At 43.9% G+C, this 25,630-nt stretch overlaps 1 protein-coding gene across 2 annotated transcripts in view; it reads right to left on the bottom strand.

Annotated features, from left to right (window-relative positions):
• The window catches only part of ADAMTSL3 (ADAMTS like 3), a 341,341-nt gene extending 316,655 nt beyond the window's left edge, over positions 1-24,686 (bottom strand). For both annotated transcript variants that reach the window (XM_019533694.1, XM_019533695.1), the window contains exon 1: positions 24,600-24,686. In XM_019533694.1, coding sequence (XP_019389239.1) covers positions 24,600-24,674 — 75 coding nt within the window. In that variant the 5' untranslated portion in view covers positions 24,675-24,686. The remainder of the gene's footprint in view (positions 1-24,599) is intronic.
• Between the last annotated feature and the right edge of the window lie 944 nt (positions 24,687-25,630).

The following is a 25,630-nucleotide window of genomic DNA, read 5'->3' as shown; positions in this document are numbered from 1 at the left end:
ACTGCTATTAATACACAGCAACTGGTAAAGGGAACTGTGCAAGCTATAAACACACAAATAGCATCTTACCAGTAACAGATGAAGGGCTATTCTTGCATAGCCAACAGCCTCTCTTCTACTGCTTGTATTTGTAACTGAAGCCAACAGAATGACTGACAGCAGACACTAATCTTCAATACCAACACAAACAGCAATATTCCTAAAGAAGTCCTTTGAACAGGATTTTTTGGCATGCTTGTACTGACCAATGGCAACAACCTCCTCTGGATTACCTAATGTTACCATTTGGTGTACAAATAATATAAGCTATGAAATCAGACTCATAAGAGGTTCAGTGTTTTAGTATGACCGCAGATTCATTTGATACCTTTGCATTATAGAACTTTTCAACATAAAGATGTGCCCAAAAGTGATAAATTGGCAAAAGGTTAAGCAGTTAATATCACATCACACTGATATTAAATTTTGCTACAGTCAATTGTGCAAGTAAACCTGTTGACTTCATCTGGACTATGTAAATAGCAGACAATCAACCCACCCCAAATAACGTGTATATACATGTGTGCATAGGCATTGAGTACCTGGGAGCCTGAGGGCCCTAGCTTCCCTTGGGAACCCGTCCCAAATTGGATGGGACAGTCCTGAAATGGGAACATCAAGTCCCGATCCTGGGCTGCATGACTCCAGGACAGCATTTGTCCTGGATTCCCAGTATCGTGCAGGGATCCAGGTTTTCCGTTCACCACGGAAAAACGTGGGAAATGGTGGGTTTCCCCTTGCAGACTGACAGAATTCCAGCCTCCAGGAGGCTGCAGGCAGTGGGATGCAGGGGGCACCACGTGTGTATGCACGCATGCACATACATGTAGCCAGGAATACAGACAGCCCCAGGCAGTGGTACAGAGCAAGTCCCCCAGCTACCTTCAGGTAAGCCATGGCAGGGTGTCAAATCAAGGCCCCCACAGTGAGGGAGGGCGTGGGGTAGAAGCTAGGGCCAGGGGGTGCAGCTCAGCCCAGCCAGGGTGGTACAAGGCAGGGAGCAGAACAGAGCCATGGGCAGCTTGTCCAGGGGGCGGGCAGGAGCACTCCCGCTGCCGCATGCACTCCCAAGGAGGGAGGGCACATGCCTCCAGATCTGTGCACAGGGTGGCGGCAGATACAGGCTGCCTGATGCACCTTCAGGGCTCCCCGCCCTGCTGCACTCCACCTGGAAGTCCTGCACTGGCCATGCCACCATGTCAAGGCATCCCCTGCCCACCTGGCAGCAGCGGCAGTGTGGAGTTGTGCCCCCCCACTTCTGTCAGATAGGCAGGGGGCATGTTGCCATGGCAGCACAACTGGTACAGGGCCCAGGGGGAGGGCAGCAAGGCAGGGAGCTCTGAGCCTGCAGTGGACAGCGCACATCTGCCCCGACTCCCCACGGGCTCCACTCAGCTCTGCTCCAGATGTGCATCACTTTAGCCCTCCCACACCCAGCAAAAATAGAAGTCGGCATCTATGTATGTGTGTATATGTACACATGTGCATGTAGATTTAAATAAATAAAATGAACTTTTTACTTAATACAGCTCCATACTTCTTTTTAAAGTATGCAACACCATAAACTCCCAAGGAAGTGATTTTATATGAGTCTGTAATTACTCATGTGAATAAAGTAAAGAGGTATTGTCCATTGCTCCTTATCTCCTTACTTAAGGGTGAGATGCTACATTCATCTATCTCATTTATTTTTCCAGGTTTAATAAGAGAGGGAAGGAACCAGTCATTCTGTGAAGGAATACAAGAAATTAAAAGAAACAGAAGGTGTAAAACAGGTTTACTTCTGTAAAAATCACTTCTTTGAATAAAGTGGAGTTGCATACTTTAAGGAAGTATGGGATAGTAATAAAATCATAAAAACTAGTGTAAATTTAAAAGATCTCTAAAAAAGTTTCTAAGTCCCAAAATACCATTCATAGCCACTATTTACAAATAAGGCAGTATTCCAACTTGCTTAAAAGCAATGCAGACCTCCACACCAATCACTTGCATTTTCTAGATTAACAAAATGCCTCATGCAGGCTGGGAAAACACAAAAGTGAATACTTTGCTGCTGTTCTTCTGTTGACGCTTTTGTGTCTCAAGCCAAAATGACACTCAGTCTTAATTAACAGGCTTCATTCTGCTGGGCAAGCAGGATACAGGGGGTATTTCTTCCCTTCCCATTAACAGCCATGAAGTTTACATTGAAAAATCCTACTGGTATTAATGGAAGCTTTGCACCTAAATCCTCAGTGCTGTTTTAGTGGACAGAAAGCTATAATTATGTGGTGACCAACTATAAATATTCACTTACTATGGCTGCCAATATTTTTCTCCTTTTGTGCATATAAATCACAGGCAATCTTGTAATATTTTGTTGGATTAATGTTCAAGGAATAAAAGAAATGTTGGTAACAGCATATCTAAAAGAAATCTAAATATAACAACCCAACTGAACTCTGGTTCTAAAAAGTTTTAAATAAATTACAGTTGATAGAATAAAACCTCCTCTGTAAATCTCTCTTTATAATTTACTTTAGTTAAAGATAACAACATATAGGATTTAAGTCAATATATAACATATTGAATACCCTTGACTTCCCCCCACTTTTTTTTTTTTTTTTTTTTTTTTTTTTTTTACAGAGGATCTATTCATATAGCAGTTTGTATTTGCAACATATGCAGCAAATTATACTATTAAACACTTAATCCTAATAAAGATTAAATTTCATTCTTACAATAAAGCTTGCACAAAACTTGCTATGCCTGAAATAGGACTCTAGAAATAGTCTAGGAAAAAATCTTAGGTAGCTAAAATAGCAGTATTAATTGGACATTTGGGATGTAAAATTAGATGGTTGCATTGTACTGTTATGACTGAAAATTAACAATAATTATGCATAAAACTTTATTTTTCAATTACATACTGTTTTTGAAACTAGTGTCATTTTCCCCATCTTTTAATGAAAAAAAGATCTGTTCTGGAGAATGTAAGGGCAAAAAACAATGAGAAGTGACTCTATGAACAACTTCAGCACCACAGCTTCCTTTCATTGGGCATACAGGCACAGAATAGTTACACAGAGAGAATTTTACTTTGTCTGTGTATTACGGCTTAGCTGGGCTTAAATCAAGTCCTTTACAAGCTAATGGATGGCAAGCAACTGGCAACTGCAGTAACAAAGATCCTCTCATCCTAATATCCCAAATAAATGCAGCAAGGGGCTACATTTACTAGGGAACACCTCAGAATGAAGCAGTGGTTTTGAATGGGTTGTGCTAACATTTCATGAGAGGCAAGAGTTTTTCTGTAATATCTTTTATTGGACCAACTGTATAGTTGGGTGAGAAGTTTGACAAGTTTTCAGGCACAAATCATCCATCAGCAGCCACTAGACTTTTGTTCCAATAAAAGATTTCACAAAGAAAACCCTTGCCTCTCATTCATTTTCTGGACCATCAAGTCTATAACAACACTCCAGCCAACTACTACTATTTCACCACAGACTAAGGAAACAGACTTCAACCTTCTTTAACCCCACGGCATTTCAGCACCTAAAGCCTACTGCACTTGGCTTTTAGGCAAGACATCCTAGCTGACTACCACTCTGAATGAATGAATGAATAAATACATACATACATGAATAAATTAAACAAAAAGAGATAGTAAATAAGTTGTTAATCACTAAGATTGGACCACATCCTTGTAATGCTTACACACACTGGGCATCTATACATGTGCAGGAAGGCTGCTCCAATGTGTTATAATTACTGCACGTCGGTCAAGTCTGCTGGACTGTGGTAATTACCATGCTCCAGCAGACTTTAGTGTCACATGTATCAGCATCCTTGTGCTGAAAAATAGAGGTGGGGACACTAACTAAAACTCATTTGATGATCTTTAGTTAGAGCACCCCCACCACCACTTTTTAGTGCAGGGATGCTGATACATGAGATTGTGGCAGGGCACCTTTGGTGCCACTTGAAGGGCCAAATAGGCAGCAGAGCTGCCTACAGGTGATTGCTCGCTGAATCAGAGGAGTCACATGGGTGGCAGGAGGCCACCTGCTTGGGAAGTGGGCCCAGCTGCTAGTGATAAGAGCAGACCTTGAGCAGTAGAGCCAGCACTTTGCTGCAAGGGGCCAGAGGGGAAACATCACCCAGCTGGAACTGCTGCTGACATAACAGCCTTGGAGGTACAGGGCAGGAACTATGGGGATGGTGGTGGTTTCTGGTCCTGAGGCAGGATATAAAACTACACCCTGCTGGGGTAGGTTGGTCTCACCAGGAGCCTCCCTAATGCAAGGCGAGTATGGGGCGCCTTACAGCCTCAGCCCCCACAACCTGGTAGATTCCCTGGTAGTAGGGACAGGAAGGATCCAAGCATCTTTACAAACACCTGAGCCCCATGGGGTGTAAGACCCCATAGGGCCTAATGAAGAAGGCATGAGTGAAGCATAGAATGGATAGTTAGGCTGTGCAGAGAAGGGTCTGTGTAGGTGAGCTTGAAGGGCTGCATAGGGGCATGTAGAATAGGGTTTGTGTGGCCTGAATGACTATGCACAGGCCAGCCCCAATAGTAGAAGATAACATAAGTAGTGGCCTTAGTGAAAGGGTGTAAATGGAGGCCCTACTGAGAGGGCAGGAAGCCCAGGCATGCATGAGGATGCCTGAGGCAGAGCTTTTACTTTGGATGCCATCTGTGAGGTATGGGACCCGGTATAGGAGAGGTCATAGCTGTGTATAATGCCCTAGGCATCAGTGCATAAAATGGGCAGCCTCCTGCACTATTACATTTTCTTTTACACATCAGGTTATAGCAGGCAAGACAGGACAGACTGCCCTAGACAGGTGGGCTGGCCATGAGTCCAGCCTCAAGACTTCCCCGTCACAGAGATGCTCTCAGTGCTTTAATTAGAGAAGCTTTGGAGACGCTATATTTAAAGTGCCTCCCTCACCCCCAGAGCATGTGTATAAACACCCATAATTAACACTGTACACATTCAGTCCCAACAAATCCTATAGGGCTATATACCTGTTTAAAATATTCATACATGTAAGTATTTGTAGCATCAGGACTTTCAATTGTACTTTTAAATGCATCACAAAGAAGCCCAAAGGCATGCTATTTTCTTACTAAGTTATAAATCAAAATAGAAATATGCTGAACACAGCTGCAAAGTATTGGTACAGTAAATACTGCTACAGGGCACATTAGAAGCCTGTGATAGGAAGATCCATTCTAATCTGCCATGCTCCAAGTTGTCTTAGTGTACTCTAAAACTCATATTTGGAATACAATTAACCTTTTGGAGGGGAAAGAATGAAAGAAAGAGGAATTCTTGCTCTTGGGGTGTGTGAGCCATGTGTAGAGCTGCATTTTTTTATTCCCAGGCTGCAGTGCAAAGCAGAGGGCATTTGGTTCTGGCCTTGGCTACTTGCCACATCTAGTTGGGAAGGAACTCCCCCCCGCCCCTCCCAGCTACTGCAGGTATCAGGGTTGAGTTGTCATTTTTTTGTCACCTTCCTAAGAAGCATTGGGTGTTGGCTATAGCCAAAGCTGGGGTTTTAGCTAAGGTGGCTGATGTTCCTGCTGGGACTTAAGCCTCAAAGTTCCTGCCTAGAGGGTTTTACTTCACTGCTCAGGGTCAGAACAATGGCCACATTTGGGACCAGAAGGGAATTTTGCCCAAGATCAGAATGGCATGGATTATGGGAGTTTTCACCTTCCTCTTTAGTGAGGATCATGGTCCTCTTCAGCTCTCTCAAGTAGATTTAACCAACTACTGCCTTTGCAGTGTCAGGATATTGACAGTGTCCCAGTAGTATAAGTAGGGATGAGCAAGAGGAGCACCAACCCTGGGCATTGACTTGAAAGGGGCAACAAAATCATTCTCCACCACCAGCAGCAAAAGCAGCCCCATAAGCATTGCTCTTGCTACAGCAGCCAATGCACAGACACTGTGTTACTGCTGCTTTAAGAGAAAGCTGGTGCAGAGAGACGATGTGGTGGTGATGGTAGCAGCCAGGGACCGTTTCTGATGAGACTCCATACTTCCCTTCCCCCTGCACCTTCTTCTAAAACCACGGCTGCCCCGGCCCCCTCCTCTCAGAACCACATCCCCCATTCCACACTCCCACAGGATTTGTCCAGGGCACAAACCCTGATTGTTACACCACTGCAGTGCCCTCATTGACCTGCTTTACTGTACCAAGTTAGGATGCTCTTGATGCTTTTAGGCAATGTGCCTGGTAGTTGCAAGAAAGAGCTGGTTGTGCAGTTTTGTTTAGAATAGGCTAGGCAGACACTTATACAGGATAGTTTAGAAAGGGATGTTCCTACCTTGAACAGGAGGCAGGACTAGGTGACTTTCTGAGATCCCTTCCAGACCCACTTTTCTATCTAAGAACTTTAGTATTTCACACCTGACCTAAATAGTTCCAAACAAATCTTGTTTAATTATAATAAAATTGCTACAAAATTTTATGCAACTGTGGGAGATTCTTTCTACTTATATTAGTTTACCACAACAGCTTATTTTAATTCAACATTCAAGTTTAGCAAGCAAACCTATCTTCTTACAAAACCTGTCACTTCTCAATATGAAACTGCAAATCAGAACAGATATTCAAACTCCCAAGCTCTATCAGCCTGGAGCATGAAACTTCTTTCCGATCTTCATTGTTTTTAGCAGCAGCTGTTTAAACATGCTAGGACATCTGATTGCATCTACTTTCCCAATTGAAAATAACTTCACACCATTAAGACAAAAAAAAAAAAATCAGACACCATTCTTGCATGGCAGTCCCATGGTTTTAGAAAAGAAATGTATGAAGCTGAATGCATTTGACAGTAAGCCTTTAGTTCAGGTGAACAGTCTACCCAAGTCTACATTGTTTTGTACATTTGAGAATAACATTAATTACACAGCAATTAACTGTGAGAATTGTGCAGAAAAAAAGTTAAAGTTCCTTGGTTTAATGCTGAATAACACTTTAGAAGAGAATGACATTTTAATTTTTTTAAACTTCTTTAAGTGTCCCCAATTTTCTCACATTTCTTTCTGACAGCTTACTGGATACATGATCCATTTTCAAAATGTGAAAATTAAAAACATAAAGACTTAGCACCAGATCCTCAAAGGTATGTAGATGCCTAATTCACATTCACATCAGTTGAAGTTGGGCACCTAAAATATTGCAAGAGGAGTTGGTCCTAACCTCACCTGTGGCAGATAAGCTGAGAAATCAAGTAGTTATAAAAAGCAGAGAGTAACTAGTAACATAGGAGAGTTGTTAGAGGTGGGCTGGTGGTTATGACAGAGTTACTTCTTGGAGGAGCTGAGGCTCTGACAGGAAGCCCCTGGCTCAGGGACAGGATTGTATGTGAAATTAATGTTATCACTTATTTGAAAGAAATAAAGCTAAATCCCTGAGAAACTACACCTGAACCAGACTCTACACATAGTGAGGGCTGAAGAGACAGGAGAGTATCTTATAATTCTTTGTTTAGGAACAATTATAATCCAATTTGGAAAATAAGTTTGTCAAGTTGACAGGCTGGTGCCATTTCCAGGGCCTTTCTTGACTTTCCAGCTCCCTTCCTCACAGAGATCACATGGAACTAAGAAGGCAAGAAAAGCATCAGAGGAAATGAAAGGAAGCTTGGGGGGGGGAAACCCAGGTGAGGACTGTGTGTAGGGGTATGTGAACATAAGCAGAATTTCATAGATTTCATAGACATTAGGGCTGGAAGGGACCTCGGGAGATCATCCCAAAGGGCAGGAAGTCAGCTGGGGTCATAGGATCCCAGCAAGATAAGCATCCAATTTACTCTTGAATTCTGGAGGGGCTGGAAGGATTGAGAGTCATGGATTATAAAGTATGTGCAGGGAATTGGGGGGGTGGAGGGGAAATCGTGGTAAATCTGGATGGAACTAGTAGGCCTGTGTAGAAAGTATTCGCTTTGGATTCAGCAATTCAGAGGGACAGTGATTCGATTTGGTGATTCAAATCGCTGTCCCGATTTGGCCAAATCCAAATCCGAAGATATTCAGCGCTGAATCTTATTCAGCTAGAGACTATACCGGCAGGCGGTGCCAGCGGGAATAGCTAGGGGAGCAGCCAGACGAGCCCTGGCTTCACCCAGCAGCCCCAGGAGAAGCCACAGCTCATCCAGCTGCTCCCCCCATCACCCCGCCAGGCAAGGCAGGCAGTGCTGGCAACCCTGGGAGAGGCACGGGGGGTGGGGGAAATGATCAGGGAGCTGGGGGGAAGCCCCTGTTCATTCCCGCCAGTTCCTGGTTCAATTCCCCAGCTCCCCAATCATTCCCCCAGCTCCCATAGCTTCTCCCAAGCCTGCCAGCACTGCCTGCCTTGCTCCAGCCAGGGGGGCAGCTGGACAAGCTACAGCTTGAGCCAGCAGCCCTGGGAGAAGCCACAGGGGCTAGGGGGAATTATCCGGGAGACAGGGGATCAAACTGGGAGCTGGGGGGAAGCCCAGTTTAATCCCCCAGCTCCCCAATCATTTTCTCCCCCCTCCAGCTCCCTGCTCATGCTTCCCAGCCCCCGCAGCTTCTCCCAGGGCTGCCAGCATTGCCTGCCACGCCCCAGTGGAGGGGCAGCCAGGGGAGCCACGGCTTCTCCTGGGGCTGCTGGCTCTGCCTGTACAATCTATGGCGAAATTTCCAAATCCCTCTGAATTGATTTGGAGGCTTCTGATTCAATTCGGAGAGATTAATGGGTCTCCCAATTCAATTCAGGTTCAGAGATTCAGCTGAATCATGCCGAATCTCCTCTGAATCAAATTGGCTACCAAAGCTTTTTATAGTCCTAGTGACCAGCACCTTGGAATATTAGCAGAGGCAGTGAATTATCTTCAACATAGTATTGTATCCAAGTAAATGTGTTAAGGGCTTGATTTTTGATCCAACTTTCACAAAGATTAATCAAAACTAGTTCTACTGCAACCAGAATATTTAGATTGGTATAAGATTTACATAACATGAGTTGAATCAGTCTCTACATGTTTTCTCAAAGCTAAATTAAAGCTTTAATTTATAACAAATATAAGAGCAAACAATACAACAATAATGAATACTGAAACTTCTCTAAAAGCATTAGTTTTCTATATAGTTACTACTAACATCTTGGGGTTAGGCCCTGTATCTGACACATTCAGAGGTCCCTGGGCTGGCAATAGCTCCACAGCGATCAAGGGCCCTCCTCAGAGGACAGAGTGCTCTCAGCTTGAATGCGAGTGGTAGACCTGATTACCAATGATCTTAACATTTTTTTCCAGAGGAAGGTATACACATTAATACTTCATGCATGCATTATTCATTCATCCTCTATTCCAGGGCAATCTCTTATTTCATGAGTTAAATTTTATTCATAGTTGAACTCCACATTCAAAATAAAGACTGAACTATTATAGAGGCAAAGACTTATAAAAATTGAAAACTCCCTTTGAAACGCATGCTTTCCAGTAAAAGCAGCTAGCAAAATGCAAAACATGGTCAACATTCCAACACCATGATGTCAATTTTCATCTGCACAGACAAAATGCTACATGTAGAAATCAACTTTATATCTGATTTTTATATATTATGGTATATATGCTCTTTTATTTTCCTCTTTCCTTTCATTAGCAGAATTGCACCAGGCAGTGGAGAATACACACCCTGAAAAACAGTCAAAGGAATTTCAAATGCTGCATATATGGCAAAGAGCCACACAGATTTTTAAAAAGTGAATTTCCATGTTCTGCCTCAGTTCTGCTGAAAAATAACATACATGCTCCGAGGACTGTTTTTGATGTTTCCCTCTGCAGTAGTTCAGAGAAATTCCTGCCAACAGAGATGGTCTGGAACACCTGATAAAATGCTCTTCAATGACACGCAATAAAAACTGACATGGAGAAAATGGGAATCACTTCAAGTTTTGCAAGGGCTATAAGCAGCAAGCAAATTATCTTTCTGAATATCTCTTTATTTTTTCCAAAGGAATAAACACTGCCAATTTCTAAGAAAACTAACAGCTGTGGAAACAGCTTTAAATACCATCTGTTCTTTGCAGTAAAATGAAGAAAAGATAAAATGATTCACACCACAAAAGGAAATCTGATAACCAACTAGTTAGCACTAATGAAATTCAGCCTCAAGTTGCTTCCTATGAGGTAGCCTTTACTCAGGAAAAACTCCCACTGATGCTCAAGCAAAGCTCTCATTGACTTTGCTGGCAGCTTCGTCTGCATATGGAATTCACAGGTTAGTCCTACTGAAAAGAAATCCTGAATTTTACAAATTTAAGGTCCAAACCCTGGAACTAGCCGAGTCAGCTAGAGTCCGTTCCTGCGCACAGCCTCACTGAAAGGTTCCGCGGTATGATTCCAACTCCAAGATCAAGGCCTTTGTGTCAAGGCCCAAATCCTCACTCTCAGGGCCAGATCAGGCAAACCAGGCACATGCCTAGGGCCCTAAATGAAGAAGGGGCCTAGTTGTGCTTATTTTACATATCGAGTGAAAACAAAAGGAATATAAGTAAGTAGGGGCCCATGGGTTAGTTTTGCCTAGGGCCCACTAAAGGGTTAATCCAGCCTCACTCACTTGGGCAAACCTACTACTGACACCAAACCGAGTGAACGATAAATGCTTATGCACCACTCCTCCGTTACAAAGAGGTCAGACATTTTATTTCTGCACTCTCCTGATGAAGTTCTTGCTTTTCAGCTTGAAATAGTAAGAAATATTGGCTTGTAACTTCTATATTTTTCCAACCACATTTTTCAATAATGGCTCCAAATGATAGATAACACGTATGCTTCCATCTGCCACAAATACATAGCACAGGGAGCCACAAATGCTAAAATTTACCCCTGTGCAGAGGATGAGAACTAGACCTTATTCACTACCTAAATCCCAACTAAGGCCTGGTTAACAGCTTAATTAAAACTAATTAATTGTCAGGAAGCTCTAATACTGGAACTCTGCACAGGGGAAAATTTCAACACTCAAAGATTAGTTTTTCCAACAACATCTCAGTTGTCTTTAAATAAACTGTGTAACTGTAAAATATATATTGTTGCCAGCTCATACTTAGTCCAGTAACAGGTTTCAAGTTTAATTAAGATTTTATGGGGCAGGTTAGCCATATCATCAAAACATAGATAATTTTACATTTCATAAAACCACTGTTTTAATTTAAAAGGTAACTATGTAAAAGTTTAAAAGGTTATGATTTAAGAACAGGTGATGCTAACAGGATATTTGAAAGGCTCCTGAGACTCAAAACAGTAAGTAAAATGCATCTGCCTTCTAATCTAATTGCTTACTAATTTTCAAACTTATTCCCACTGGACAAGTAATGCATTTTAAACTCAACTGTTGGCATTAAAAATACATTTATAGTTTCCTCTTAGCACAAGATAAATAGCTGCATAGTATGAAACCATACATTAAGATGGCATTTTGGAGCTTTTCTTAAGGTATTTAACCAATCTATTGTGTTCTAAATCTAATTCAAAGTGCTAAAAAAAGGAAATGTGTTTGGGTGCATAGTATTACACTGAAGTTAAGGCAAGCACTCAGTCATGCAAGGAAAAGGACTGGAATACAGAAGGCCCAATCACATGGTGAAAACAGAATTTATGCCAAGCCTTATTTAGTAAAATTTTGGTATCCATTACTCTGCTGTGCTAATAGTCACCCAAGCAATTGGGTAGTGTAACCAGTCTTTCTGCAAACCTAACAAAGAGATTTTATTTGAACGCAAGGGTTAGGGACAGATATTCAAAGCCTGAGCCTGAACTGGTAAGATCTTTGCAGGTTAGTCTAACCTGGCTAGGCTGAACTGGTTTGTAACTGGTCAGACATGCTCCCTGGACTGAGGAAATTCAGGCACATGCCTGCAGTGGCTCAGGCTAGAAGCCATGGGGCACTAGAGCAGCCCTCTCTTCCCTTGCACATTAATGGGGGGGGAGAGGGGGAAGGCATGGATAGGCCCCAGCAGGACCTCTGATTATAGAGTTCTGCCTGCACCATCCCAGGCTTCTCCTGGCTTGCTGCTCAAGGGGTGGGAGTGTTGCCAGACCCCAGCCCTTGCTACCACTCTGAGGCAAAGTTGGGCGGGGGGTGCAGTGCATGCATCTGTTGATGATACAGAACTCTTCAATCTCCCTCCCTGCTTCTTTATGCTGTCTGCAGCAAACTGACAGGCAAGCAAGCCAGCAGGGGGATGATAACAGTGTTTATCACCTCATCATCAAAGCAATAGCCTCTCTCTCTTAGTTAAAGCTCTTCTTAAATGGCTTACCAGCTGACCTGTTGATTAGTTCCAAAAAGCCATAAGTGGTCACTGTTCTGTCTGCTTGTCCCAATGAAAGTGGAGACGCACACAGACATCTCTTGGCATTAGCTAGTATACCACATGCCTAGAGTCCGTGGGGCTAGTGTCTATGCCGTGGGAGATGGGAGGGAGGGAGGGAAGGAGGGAGGAAATCCTGCTTGAGCAGCATGGGGAGATAGGGCAGGGGGAAACTAGGCAGACCCTGCTATGCCTGCAGTCTCTGCCTGAGCTGCAGCCAGGCAGCAGAGGGGAGGGGCAGTCCTGTGGAGCAGAGAGCCCCAACCAGCCCAGAATGCATGCCGGGATACTGTGGGAGCCTGGTTTATCTTAAACCAGGAACGGTTCTTGGACAGACATTGCATAAACCAGTTTGACCTCAATCAGTTAAATCTGATACTGCATTCAACCAGGTTTATCTCCAACTGGTTTCAGCCACTTTCAAATTGGTTTATGTGCACTGCACATCTGTTCTGTTACAGGTTTCAACCAGCTTCTGATCACTTAAACCAGTTTATGTGTAATGTCTGTCCCTAGCCAAGGAGATAAAAACAGGAAACAACTGGCACAGGAGAACAATAATAAAACAAAAATGTAAGTTTTTAAATGATGGTTCAAGAATGAAAGCTTCATGGACTCTACTCTCTAGTTAAAATGAGCAGTAAACATTCATAAGCAGGAGTTTCATCCATGTCTTTGAAACACCTCATATATGGAAGAGCCATTTCTGAGTAAAAGATAGATCAGAGCACCTTCATATTTCACATCAGCTGTCAGTTTTATTTGTAACCAAAGCTTTACTGAAAAAGGGCTTGGTAATACACAATGTGTATTGCTTGGTAATAAGCAATACACACACAGTAGTAAAAAGACTCCCTCCCCTGCCTTCTGACCCACGTGATGAGATCAGCTGGAAACAAAACAATAAGCAGAGTGTTATAACTAGAACATTACAGTATCTACCAAGTAGGCAATACTCAAACACCACTATGCTTTAGGTTACTCATCCATTTCAATCAACCAGGGAGCAATTAAATATGCAGGGGGGGAAAAAACAAAATAGTAAATGAATAATGGCTGATAAAAACCTCTAATGAAAGATAACTGGGCCCATGACAAGCAATTAAATTATATTTTGGCATATTGCATGCGTTATCTATGTACTGAAACCCCTGAGCAAATTTAACCTGCCGCTGTCCACCCAGCAAGAAGCTGTCAAAATGGCAAAGGAAAAGAACACAGTTACATGATCAGAATCAGGAAAAGCAAATCTGGATGCATCGGAATGGGCTGCTTTTCACATTTCTCCATGGTGGCATATAGCCTGGAGCATCAGCCAAAAAACAAAAAGTTAGGATTTGTCGGTGCCGATTTCTTCCTGGATCAGCCAGCTGGGAGAGCAGGCAGTTCCTGGAGCTTTGTGAGAACTTCTGCAAAGTGCAGGCTGTTAAACAGAGGCCTCAGGGTATAGTTTGCCCTAATTCTTCATTCTGTGGAAGTGCAGGTAGGTCTTTGTCAGCCCAATTCTAACATGCATTAACACAGCCAAAGGAAACCATGCATCTAAACGAATCCTGAAGTTTGCCTTTGCCCCACCTACAAACTCCACAGCATACTTTACATGTATACACACTATAATCTCTGTTCTGTTTGCATGCACTGACAGGAGAATACAAGCCATAAATCCTAAGATACCTAAATTTTTGGCAAAGCTCCGGATATCCACAAGAACTCTGTACAAAGACAGGAACAAATTCTTTCCCGTATTAAAAAAAGCTGCACTTAATTTTGTAAAATATCATGTCCCATTGTGACACAAATGACAACAGTTAGCATACAGCAGTAATCTAGTACTTACAGTCTTAAATGCATTTTTAATATTGTTTTACATTTGAATCAAGTTGACTTGTGTTCACTGTGTTTCCAGTGGATCCAGAAGCATGACAAACTGACAATTCCCAAAAACCACATTTCTCAAAACAAACTGGGAGTACTGTTTTCCTTTTCTCTCCATGATGATGTTAAATCTAATAAATATAAATTAGAAACAGAAACACTATGCCTAAACAATTTAGGTAATATGATGTCTGGAAGTGATATTCCAGGCCAAGTGTCCAAAGAATGGCTTCCGTATGTATGTGTAACGCTTGCAGCCCTAACCCCAAGAACTATTAGCTATTTGCACACACAGGCCATGTCCACACAAGCAGGAACATGTGTTTGCAGCAGTACAAATAGCAGTGGCACAAAATTGTGCCTCTACTTCTATGCTGCAGTACATGCCCCTTTTTACGTAGTTTGCAATGGGACACATTGTCCCGCTGTTCCATGTGCTGCAAGTGGGGCTGGCTGGGACACAGGGTGCCTCAATGTGGGGCTAGCAGGTAGGCAGCCCCCACCCTAAGGCACCTGGTGTCCCAGGCAGCTGGGGAATGGCACATAAAGTGATGCCATTGCAATTTAGCAGTGCAAAGCCCCTGTGCTGAGGCACAGTATGCCTCAAATTGGGGGCTCCAAGTGCCTCAGCACAGGGGCTCCACAGCAGAGCCCCCCCGCTGAGGCACACCAAGATGGGAGAGCAGCTAGCCCAGGGCTCCCTGCTCCCCCTCTCTTGAGGCTCACTGGGGTGCAGGTTGCCTCAGTGCAGGGGCTCCACAATTCATGTGGGCTCCACATATCCAAGTCTGTCCTGGCACACAGCACTCTGACATGCTTTGGGTTGCTTTTTGTTTCAGGGGTTTTTTTTGCTCTCGGGAAACTTGGTAGCAGATTTTGCCATTGTGCTGCAAATTAGCAGTGAGGTTTAACCAGCAGTGAGCATGGTTTAACATGCAACATGTGGTTTGTGGCACTGCAAAGGGATTTGCAACACCACAAACTGCACATTTGCTCATCTGGATCCAGCCTTAGATACCAGAATTTATGCATCAGAAACCTATTTCTTCAAAGGGGTCAGAAGGGTAAGAAGTTGAATAGCAGTAAGGTGACTTAAAAAATGAAATCCCATTTTCAAAAGTGATTTATGCAAAGGCAGTGTGGAAAAAATGCACCAGGTATAGTCCTTTTTCTTCCTCCTCCTCCCCTCCCCACCCTTTGCCTTCTGGCTTGCAGGGCACAGGAAAAGCCCTGCAAGGTATTCTGAAAAATCAGAGTTGTCTAAAGTGGTGACGAAGTTCACTTCTGCTGCGGACGGAGGACAGTTTCAGCCCATTTTTTGCTACTAAAGCCCATCTCCAGAGGACAAAAAGAAAAAAAAAAATACTAATTTTGGTGACAAAAAAATTTCGTGAGCTCCACTGCTGCTCTACAGAACTACTATTCCCAGAATGCTTCATGTTCTGACACATTACCTATACTGAATGCTTCCTAAAGTCATAAAGTGTAGACAGTGAGGCAGGTAGGATGCCTTTATATGCATAATTGAGTCCTGATTCGCTTTTGTAATACTAACCTTTAGTAGCCCAAGTGTCACTGAAAGTCAATGCAAATTTTCTTGTCCTTAGCTGCCATAAAGATTCAAATCCTCTTTCAGGACACATGAACTTATTTGTAAGTGATGTACTTCACAGTTAGGGCGGCTAGGAGCTGAAACCAACTTCCAAGGGAAGTGGTGCTGGCTTCTACCCTGGGGATCTTTAAGAGGCTTGATGCCTACCTGGCTGGACTCAAGTGAGCCCAGTTTTTCTCCTGCCCAGGCCGGGGGTCGGACTTGAAGATCTACAAGATCCCTTCCGACCCCACTTCTATGATTCTATTAGGTGATACAGTTACAAAATAGATTTGCCTTGAAAATAATGTTTCTTTTGGCTAGGGACAGACATTCAAAAAGCCTGAGCCTAAATTGATTCAATCTTTTTGCAGGGTAGTCTAACTTGACCAGCATTCCCTCTAAGCTAAGTGGAGTGCACGGCCATGCAGGCACGCCTGGCAGCACGGCATGAGCCCAACTTCATGGCCTCGTGCACCACACAGGTTAGAGGAGGTGCTGAACCTGGCTAGGCTAAATCACTTTGCAACTGTGCAGACATCCCAGATATGCAAGCACATGCCTGCAGTTGCTCAGGCTAGAAGCTGGGGGGTGCCAGAGCAGCCCTCCCTTCCCTTGGACAGTACTGAGCTGAGGGGGAGCAGGGAGTGGGCATGGCCAAGCCCTGGCAGGATGCTCTGATTAGCCCCACAGGGAACTGATAATAGTGTTTATGACCCTTATTCAGTGTTTATCACCCCATTAAGACACTACCAGACCACATTATTAACATGTGGTCTGCTAGCTAATCCACAGATACCTCTCTGCTTTGCAGAGAGGAGGGGGGAAATTCCTGCTTAGCAGGTACTGCGGAGGGGAAGGGGTGAAAACAGCCGTAGTCTCTGCCAGAGCTGCAGTCAGGGAGCAGAGGGAAGAGGCCAGCCCTGCTGTGGAGCAGAGAGACCTGCCCAAGCCCAGAGCAAGCTGGAACGCTGGGGGTGTCTTAATCTTAAACCAGCAAGGGGTCTGGGACAGACATTGCATAAACCAGTTTAACCCAAATCAGTTAAGTCTGATGCTATATTCAACCAGGTTTATCTCAAACTGGTTTCAGCCATTTTCAAACTGGTTTATGTGCACTGAACAGGTTTAAACCAGTTTCTGATTACAGGTTTAAACCAGTTTCTGATCACTTAAACTGGTTTGTGTGTAATGTCTGCCCTTAGAAAGCAAGGACTAACTTTAGTCTTGCTGACTTGACTCCAAACTCCAGTTTCACCAGCTTACTACTTTGCCTTTCCAAGGCATGCTCTCAAAACCAGAAAGTATTCACTCAGTGTCTCTCTGAAGTTGCTATGGCTATACCCTATATGTCTACCCTGGAATGTGCACGCTAAGAACACTAGCAAACTGCACTTCAAACCCAGCTCTTTCACTATACATAAACACTCTCTGTGTTAGGGGGATTTTGCATAATAGCAATTATACTATCATTGTTTGATTAAGAGTGTAATGGATTGTAAATGGCCACAGAACAATTATCATCAGTATTATCAACAGTGCCAAATCTTGGCAAGACATGAATTCAACAAATTTGATCCACTATGAAGTGCAAAATTCGCATAACATGACTACAACAACGAAACTATTTAATTGTCAGAAATTATAGTCTTATGACACAAATACATGCTTCTGGAGTTAAATTAAAGATTTACTTTTGCTCAAACTGAAATTAATGGGAGTTTTGCCAGGTCTTGTCATTGTATTATGAGTTATATAACACTTGGGGCATTTGGCGTTTTCTTAAAACACCATTCCTAAAGGCAAATGAATATTAGAATCTTGGTTTTCTTTTTTTAAAGTGCCTTACCCTCCTGGCTGCAGAGAACGGCTTAAAAAGATGAATCCTGAAGGTTCAGAAATCAAAAGGACTTGGAAAACATCATCATTTAAAAATGTGTAAGTTTTAAATGAGTCTTGTAATTGTGAATAGCTGAGCTTAGCAGCACTGCTTTAATAGGAGCAGATTCAAGCCCTTTGATTTTCTGTGCTACAAGGGCAGGAATGGAATTTGGTGGACTTTGCAATACTGCCACCACAATACAGTTTATGTACATGCCCTGATATGGTAATGAACATATCTAGCTGCACCCAGTGCAGGCTGAATCAGTAATCAGCTGTGACTAAGTCCCTATGTATCTTCTAAAACTAAAGACTAGACTACTACAGTTCTTATGTTTGTTAATTTTACAGGAGGAAAAGGTTGTATTATTTATTTGCAAAAGATTATTCTGTTATAGTGGCTTCTCTGGAAGTTTTTGTCATCTTAGAAATGTAGATAACTTACTGGTTGTCTAAAGGCCTATGTGTAACTAGTTTTATCATTTCAGTCCCATGTTTAGGATGACCTCCTTCTAAAACTACCAGCACAAGTAGCACGAATTGCCACTCTTGTTGGAAGTCACAATAAAGAATTTGAAGTCTGAATAGACTTTAATCACCTTTCTTCCATTAGCATGTTTTCTTCAGCAAAGGCAGAGCATGTTTGTGGGACAGCACTGGCTGGATTATGCCATTACAAAAAATCCACCACCTATCTGGCATCATTTGCAATTGCTACAATAGAAATACTTATTAAAAAAAATGAAAAAATAAAATGTTAAAGCAAACCACTTCATTGATGTAACCTGGACCCTTGATCATCTTCCAGTGTTGATTTAAGTCTATTTTTGATCAGAGTGAATTTGAAAAATGAGCGTTCACCCTCATAGTTTGTGACTTCAGTCACAAGACTCAAATTCATCACAATTATTCTGGCAACCCACTTTTTTGGATTGTAAATTGGGGGCAGCAGCAGTTCAGATCCTATGAGCATTCACTGAGCAACCACCATTAGTCATACAGTCAAAGTAAGTACAGGAACTTACGTAAGCTTTCTGGCAATGCAGTCACTGAATAACAAGTTTGTCAGTGATAGCAATGGATACTTCAAGATGGAGACTCTGCAGAATATACTCTAAGTGCTATTTGTCTGGGTGTTTTTTGCTCCTCAAATATAAAGGATTAAATCCTGAACCCATTCATGTTAATGGCAAAACCCCAGTTGACTTCAATGAGACCAGAATTTCATCCATAATGTCTTAAACCTATGCACAAAAGAAAAAGGTAATGGCTTCAACATTGGGTCAGGGCTTGCAAATCTCATCATGATATTTCTGATAAAGATTATTGAGGGGTTAAGGATCCTGATTGTGGTATGCTATGTGGATTATAATCTGCTTTCTGAACATTAGTATGCAATACATTCGGTTACTGTAAAACAATATTCCAAAAGTTTTCCATGAAGATGGTCTCCAAGTTCACTATATCATATAATGGACATCAGATTTTTGGACTTGCAGAAACCTAACTTTAAAGATATTTACTATGTTGGTAGCTTTTGGCAGAATCATTTTGAGCAAGATAATGTTTTCAGCATGTATCTCTTTAAAAAACAGAATATCATAGATGATTAGAAAAAGAACTGAATACATATAGGGATTGCAGAAACATAAATCATGGCAGCAACCACTGCTAGATTTGATGAATATGTGACCCATGAAACTCACTTTTCCAAAGAAATACTGACTTAACACTCTTTAAAAATCCAGACATGGTATATTTGTTGTTATTCTATCCTCTGACATTAGCAATTTCATTTCTTAGAGGATATAAAGGAGAGATTCAGAGAGGGCTTATATAGCACAGCTCTCAGATAGCAGGAATTTAAGAAACTTTTATCTGTGACTTGAACGCACAACAGCAGCATGAATCTGTAAATGAAATCCACACATGAAACTGCTGGTGAATAGATCTCTTACCTGTTTAAATTAGTGATAACTTATAACCACAGATAATCCATTAATAAATATATTATATATGCATACAGATACACTAGCAAAATGCCCATCAAAAATGACTCGGGGAGCGGGAGTGGGGACAGAGCGCCACCACCCCACGCTGACGCCGCCTCCTAGGAGTGTGGGGGGAAAAAAAAAACTTGCTTCACTGTCCCCTCCATCCCCCTCTGCCAGCAACCTGTGCCACTGCCACCACTGGCCTCCCCACCATGCCATCCCCTCCCCCCGACTCCAGGTCCTGCTCCTTGGAGGCAGCAAAGTGCCACCATGATGGCGGGAACAGAGGGACAGGGGGCGAGGTCATCACTGGCCCTGCACCCCTGCTCTGTGCCCTCCATCCCCACCATCATGGTGACACTCTGCCGCCTTCAAGGAGCAGGGCCAGGGGAGGGGGATGGCAGGCCAGCAGCACTGGCCTTGGCCCCCCACTCTGTCCCCACCATCATGGCAGCACTCTGCACTCTGACTGGTTGTTTCACTAACCAATCAGAGTGCTCCAAGAGCATTACAGACAGAGAAACAGGTGGACTAAGCCCTTTATTATACAGACACACACACACTTTTTTATTATTTATTTAGTGAAAAGTGTAGTGATAGCCCTACTGCCCTAATTAAATGTTATCCTATGATGTTAATCAGGAGATGGATCCCACCATGAAAGGACACAGCTGTTTTTTGGTTATCATCATGCACAACCAAAGAAATAACTTAAAAACAACAAAATGGCACTGAAATACTTCCCTTTATTCTGCTTTTCATCTTTTAGTCTTCTTAGCATTCATCATATTGATAAGCCCATCCATTGTAATTTGAGAAAAATGAGGCAGCATCTTACTTCACACTGTTTTCACACCCAGAGACAAAAAAGTGAGCCTACAAATGCATTTAATTAATGTTGATAAATGCAAGTGATACAGTGGTGTACAGAATTAACTCAACAGTCTAACCATTGTGAATCTCTGGGGAAAAAATGGTTTATTTAATGATTATGGAAGACAATTATTTTGATATGATTCTCCTCTGATTTACACTAGTTTTATCCCAGTGTAGTTCCATTAACTTCAGTCAAGTCTCTCTTTACTTACAGTAGTGCAAGTGAGAAGTGGGCCCCAGGTCTATAAAATAGAAAAGAAAAACCTCCAGTCTCCCCTATAAATAATCAGTTGATTTTTTCTGGGCTTCCAAGGAGCCAGATTTGTGCTTCAACTGCTGATCACAAAATTGATATCTTCAACGGAAAGCACATTGATGCTTTTACTGCTATGCTGTTTACCGGATTATCGTATGAAAGTGAAGCAATTACTTGTAACATCTTCTGCCATTATAATTACTGATTTGCCCTTGACAAACTAATCATGCCAGAATTTGAGGCAGAAATTGAATACCTATGGATTGTGAGTCCTGAATCAATTCAGAATATAGCTAAACATTATGCAGTGCTCATTAATATGGTATCCAAGAATCAAAAAAGGCTCTTAGAACCAAAGTTAGCTTGTATTTCTTATCAATATCAGCTACCTCCTTTTGACAACTTCTCATGCTGCAGTTCTCTGTGTATTGCATTCAGACCACATTTCCACCACATTCTATACCATGGTCATTATTTTCTTCTGTACCTGCTTCAAACAGGATGAAATTAATCAATTGCACACAAGTGACATGACACAGACTTATGACTTTGCCCAGCATCCAATTGTTTCTAATTGATTAGCTCCAGACATAAGCATGTTAATAGCCAAAAAATAACACAACTGGAAGCTATGATACGACATTAGAGTAGTTGACTGTGTGTGGCCCAGAGAGCACAGCCCTGAGCACCCAATTAAAGAAGTAATGGTTATTGGAAACCAGAAATGTTATGTTAAATAATATAAAATATCTTTAATGTGCCCAAAATGTGATAAAACACTAGAACTTGGGATCATGTAATGCTGCCTACAAGACCAGGGTATGTGTTCACGCCTGTAATCATAGTAAGCAGATAACAATATTCAAAATGACAGTCAAAACCAAAAGTCTGACCTGGCTTAAAATACTCATGAAACTACTCACAATAACCTATTGATTATTTCAGTATGTTTCTTTTTTTTTGTAAAGAGACAGGTGAAGCTCTGCCAAAACCCTTTGTGGGAAGGAGGAAACTATGCCAATACCAGTTTCATTTCAACAGTTAAAAGAAAAAAACCCAGGTTCTCTTCAAGATGAAAAGGTCCATATACAAATGGGGTGTAGCCCTCTGCTGCTCCCATCTTGTGTATATGCATTAAAGTAAAATTTACACCAACCTTTCGTGACTGCTTCCTAGGGTCAGGACTGACCTTAGGCTCCTGAGACTCCCAAAGGGAACTTGGGCACCTCTCACCTTCCACCAGCACATTGGACAAACTGTACTAACTTAGTCTAGGACATGAAAGCATACAGAGCTGGCCTTAGGGGTGGGCAACATGGGCAACTCCCCAGGGCACTGCGCTCAGGGGGGCACCAGACACAAACACACACATATACACGAGCAGCCTATGCTCACAACAGCACTCTCCCCCTTTCCCACCCCACCCCGGCTAATCCCCACCCCAGGCAGGAGGAGCGGTGCCCAGGCCAGCCAGTCCCCCTGCTCCAGCCACTGTCAGGAGGAGCCGAGCTGGGCAGCGTGAGTGACAGCAGCTGTGCCTGCCTGCCTGCCTGCCACACAATACCGCTCTGCCTCCCCACCGGGCTGCGCCCCTCACCCCTGCCTGCCTGCCTCTGTCTGCAGCAGCACCGTTGACTGTGGGAGGGAGAGGGGTGGCTCTGGGAGGGGGGTGGATACCAAAATACAAGTTTGCCCAGGGCACCATTTTCCCTAAGGTTGGCTCTGGACACATGTAAAACTTAGCCTGGTTTAAATGGGGTTTAAACTTGAAATGGACAAGTACGTTAAACTGGTTTAAAGCTTCCCAGATCGGTTCAAAAGCATACCTAGAAAAATCAAGTACCTTTTGAACCAGGGGAACTCACTGTGAGAACAGGGTCCATTTTACATGCGGACACCAAGCTTCGCGTAACATGGGTCTGGTTGGTCCTCCAAGTATCCCACACAGCACAGCTCCTTACTAATACCACTCCCAATGGTGCAACTGGCTGGTCTGGAACACAGCCAGAACTCTACTGCTCCTTTTTTTCCCCTTTCATTAGCATTTTTTTTTTAAACCAGTGAGTTCCCTTGCACTTTGTTCAGTAAAAGCTATGTTTCTAAGAATCTGCTACGTTCTTACTCCCTATGTGACTGCAGCCCCTCATCATGTTCCCTAGCCCCAGGGAACCCAAAAACATGGGTCCAACCATTTTCCCCTGCCCCAAGGACCCCAGTCAGACAAGTATACTGCAGAGTTTGGTCAAGTGTAGGCTGCTGAACTGTAGTGAATATATGTTTTGAAACAAGGGAAAGCAGAAAAGTAAAAATGCCCCCAGCCACAGGTCACCCACCCCAGAAGTGTGGGTGCAAACACTCTCCCCTCCATTTACCCACTGCCAGGCATGCTGGGCTGGGTGCTCACTCTCACCACATGGTAGGAGCCACAGCACTTCAACCCCTAGGAGGTCACTGTTCTACCTGGAATGCTAGGGCACTGCATGTGTGGACACCTCTAATGCAGTTCCCAGTCAGTGATATTTGGGAACTGTTAAATTATTGTATGTGTCCATACCCCTAGAAGGCAACTGCCCTGCTTCTTTGTCCCTAGGGTCAATTTTGGATGGGGAAACATATTTACCATTCACTTAACTCAAGAATTAAAGGAAAGCAGGCTCAACAAAGCAGTATAGCTTTTTCCTACACACACACACACCCCAGACAGAACTTATATTTTTCTATCAGCTATGCCAGTGCACTTAATATCTTAATTTTTTTTACCTGCACTTCTAAGAAAAAGCCAATATTTTTCAGCCAAACAATAAACCCCTTAAGTAACTTGCACCAGCAGTATCAGGTGATGGGAGTGTTGTGATCACTGTTTATTGTACTAAAAATGGTATAAACCCATTGCTCCCTTCTGCTCCTCACATGGGCAAGTTCCCTTTGTCTTTCATGTTATACTTAGCTTATGAACTCATGAGGTGGTACCTAGACATTGGCTACCACAATGGGACTAAAAGCTTCACTGGGGCCCCTTGGTACTACCACAATACAAATAATAATAGCAACAATATTTATCTCTGACATTCAAAATCATTTCATTTATTTGTTTTTAAAGTTCCTCCATCACCATAAGAGGTTCAGAGACATGTAAAATATTGTTTCGATTTCTTGATTTGTATGTACTTAAAATATCAATGAATACTTGAAGTTTACTGCACTATGGCGAATGACATGCTATGATGCCTTCTATGTTGCAGAGAAGCACTCCATAGTTTTGAAAGACTCATTTCGTGGAACTGATTAGACTGATGTGTCAGGCAATAAATCTATTGGTAGTTGTGACTTGCCTGCACAAAAAATCTGATCCAAAGCTGTCTGTGGAAGTCTGTGGAAAAACACTCACAGACTGCTATGGGCTTTGACTGCTACTCAGACATTTATGCATGGGCCTCTTCACCACAACACCTGAGCTCAGACTCCTGGGAGCAATGGGAAGCTGCATTACTTTGAAGGAGGCCAGTCATTACACACCTAGCCAGACCATCCTTCTGCTCCTATGATGACAGACAGGTTGAGCATTACAGCACAGATCCCTTGAATCTAAGTTCAATAACAGGAAAATCTCTTCCTCACCGTCATTGGCTGGGGGACACAGTTGCTCGAACCATTTTCTGTATAAAAGCAATAAATGGAAGGGGCTAAATTGCTTCTCCACGTGCTGCCTCCAGTTAAAACTGCAAAAACAATCGGCACCTACCTGCAGATGAGTACAGATGGCAAATGCAAGCCAAGTGATCTCCCAGGCGAGGCCCGGGGCTCTGGAGCTGGTCATCTTTACGCCCTGTAGCACAATGGAGAGAGATTGGTTCAGTTACAAACAGTCGAGGTGCTTTGCCAGAACTCAAGGACTACAGCAAACTGGGCGAAGGCCTGGAGCCGGGCTTTGGAAGGGACGCAACCCAAACATCCGAGGCTTGTGCTGGCCGGTGGAGCAGGCTCGCAGCACACGCTGTGGGCAGCCTGTGGGCTGGAGTCGTTCCCCTTAGGGAAGTGGGGGGAAGAGGGGTCAGGGAAGTTTGCAACAGGGGATGAGCCTGAACCCCACTCAATCTGCCATCCATCAGCAGCCCCCCCCAGCCCAAGCAAAGAGTGAAATCCAGGGTCTCGGATGTGCCATTACAGCCTGCTCGCCCACTCAGGGCGCAAAGCCCAGCTCTGGAAAGCGCGGGCTCCAGGCAGCTGGGAGACAACTGGCCAGGAGGGGGGAGCAGCCAGTCAGTGCCGGATCACCCCAGCGAAACTCGGGTGATCGCTTTTGTCGAGAGCTCCCAGTGGAATCCTGCAGCCGCGCACGTGCCGGTCCGCGACTGTAACCCCCTCAGCTGCGGGGCTGCCGGAGGCTGCCACCCCGGGCCCGGCGCCCCCGCCGCCCTCGGCTGTGCTGCGGGGCATCAGCCCCTCTGAGCTGGTCTTGCCGAAGACACCGGCCGCGTCGAGGTCCGGCGCTCGGCCAGGCAGCACCTGTCCGCTCTCCCGCCGGCTCCTCTCGAGCACGAGGATCACCCGGGCCCGCCGCCGCCGGCCCATGCCCGCAGGGCTCGGCTCGCCCCGTCCGGGCTGCAAGGAGGCTGCGAGCTGCGGCCCGCGCGCGGGACCAAGGAGGGCGACCCGACTGACCCGCAGGGCGGGCGCTCACCCCGCCTCGCCCTCTCCCGCCGCCGCGATGCCGGCACGGCCCCGGCCTCCTGAGCGCCTCCCTGCGGCGCCTGCACGAGGCTCCCCCTCCCG

This window comes from Crocodylus porosus, unplaced genomic scaffold (assembly GCF_001723895.1).
Source record: "Crocodylus porosus isolate Cpor-Errol unplaced genomic scaffold, CroPor_comp1, whole genome shotgun sequence".
Classification (NCBI taxonomy): domain Eukaryota; kingdom Metazoa; phylum Chordata; order Crocodylia; family Crocodylidae; genus Crocodylus; species Crocodylus porosus.
The sequence above is the reverse complement of the archived record's forward strand: the minus strand, read 5'-3'. Positions and strand labels throughout refer to the sequence as shown.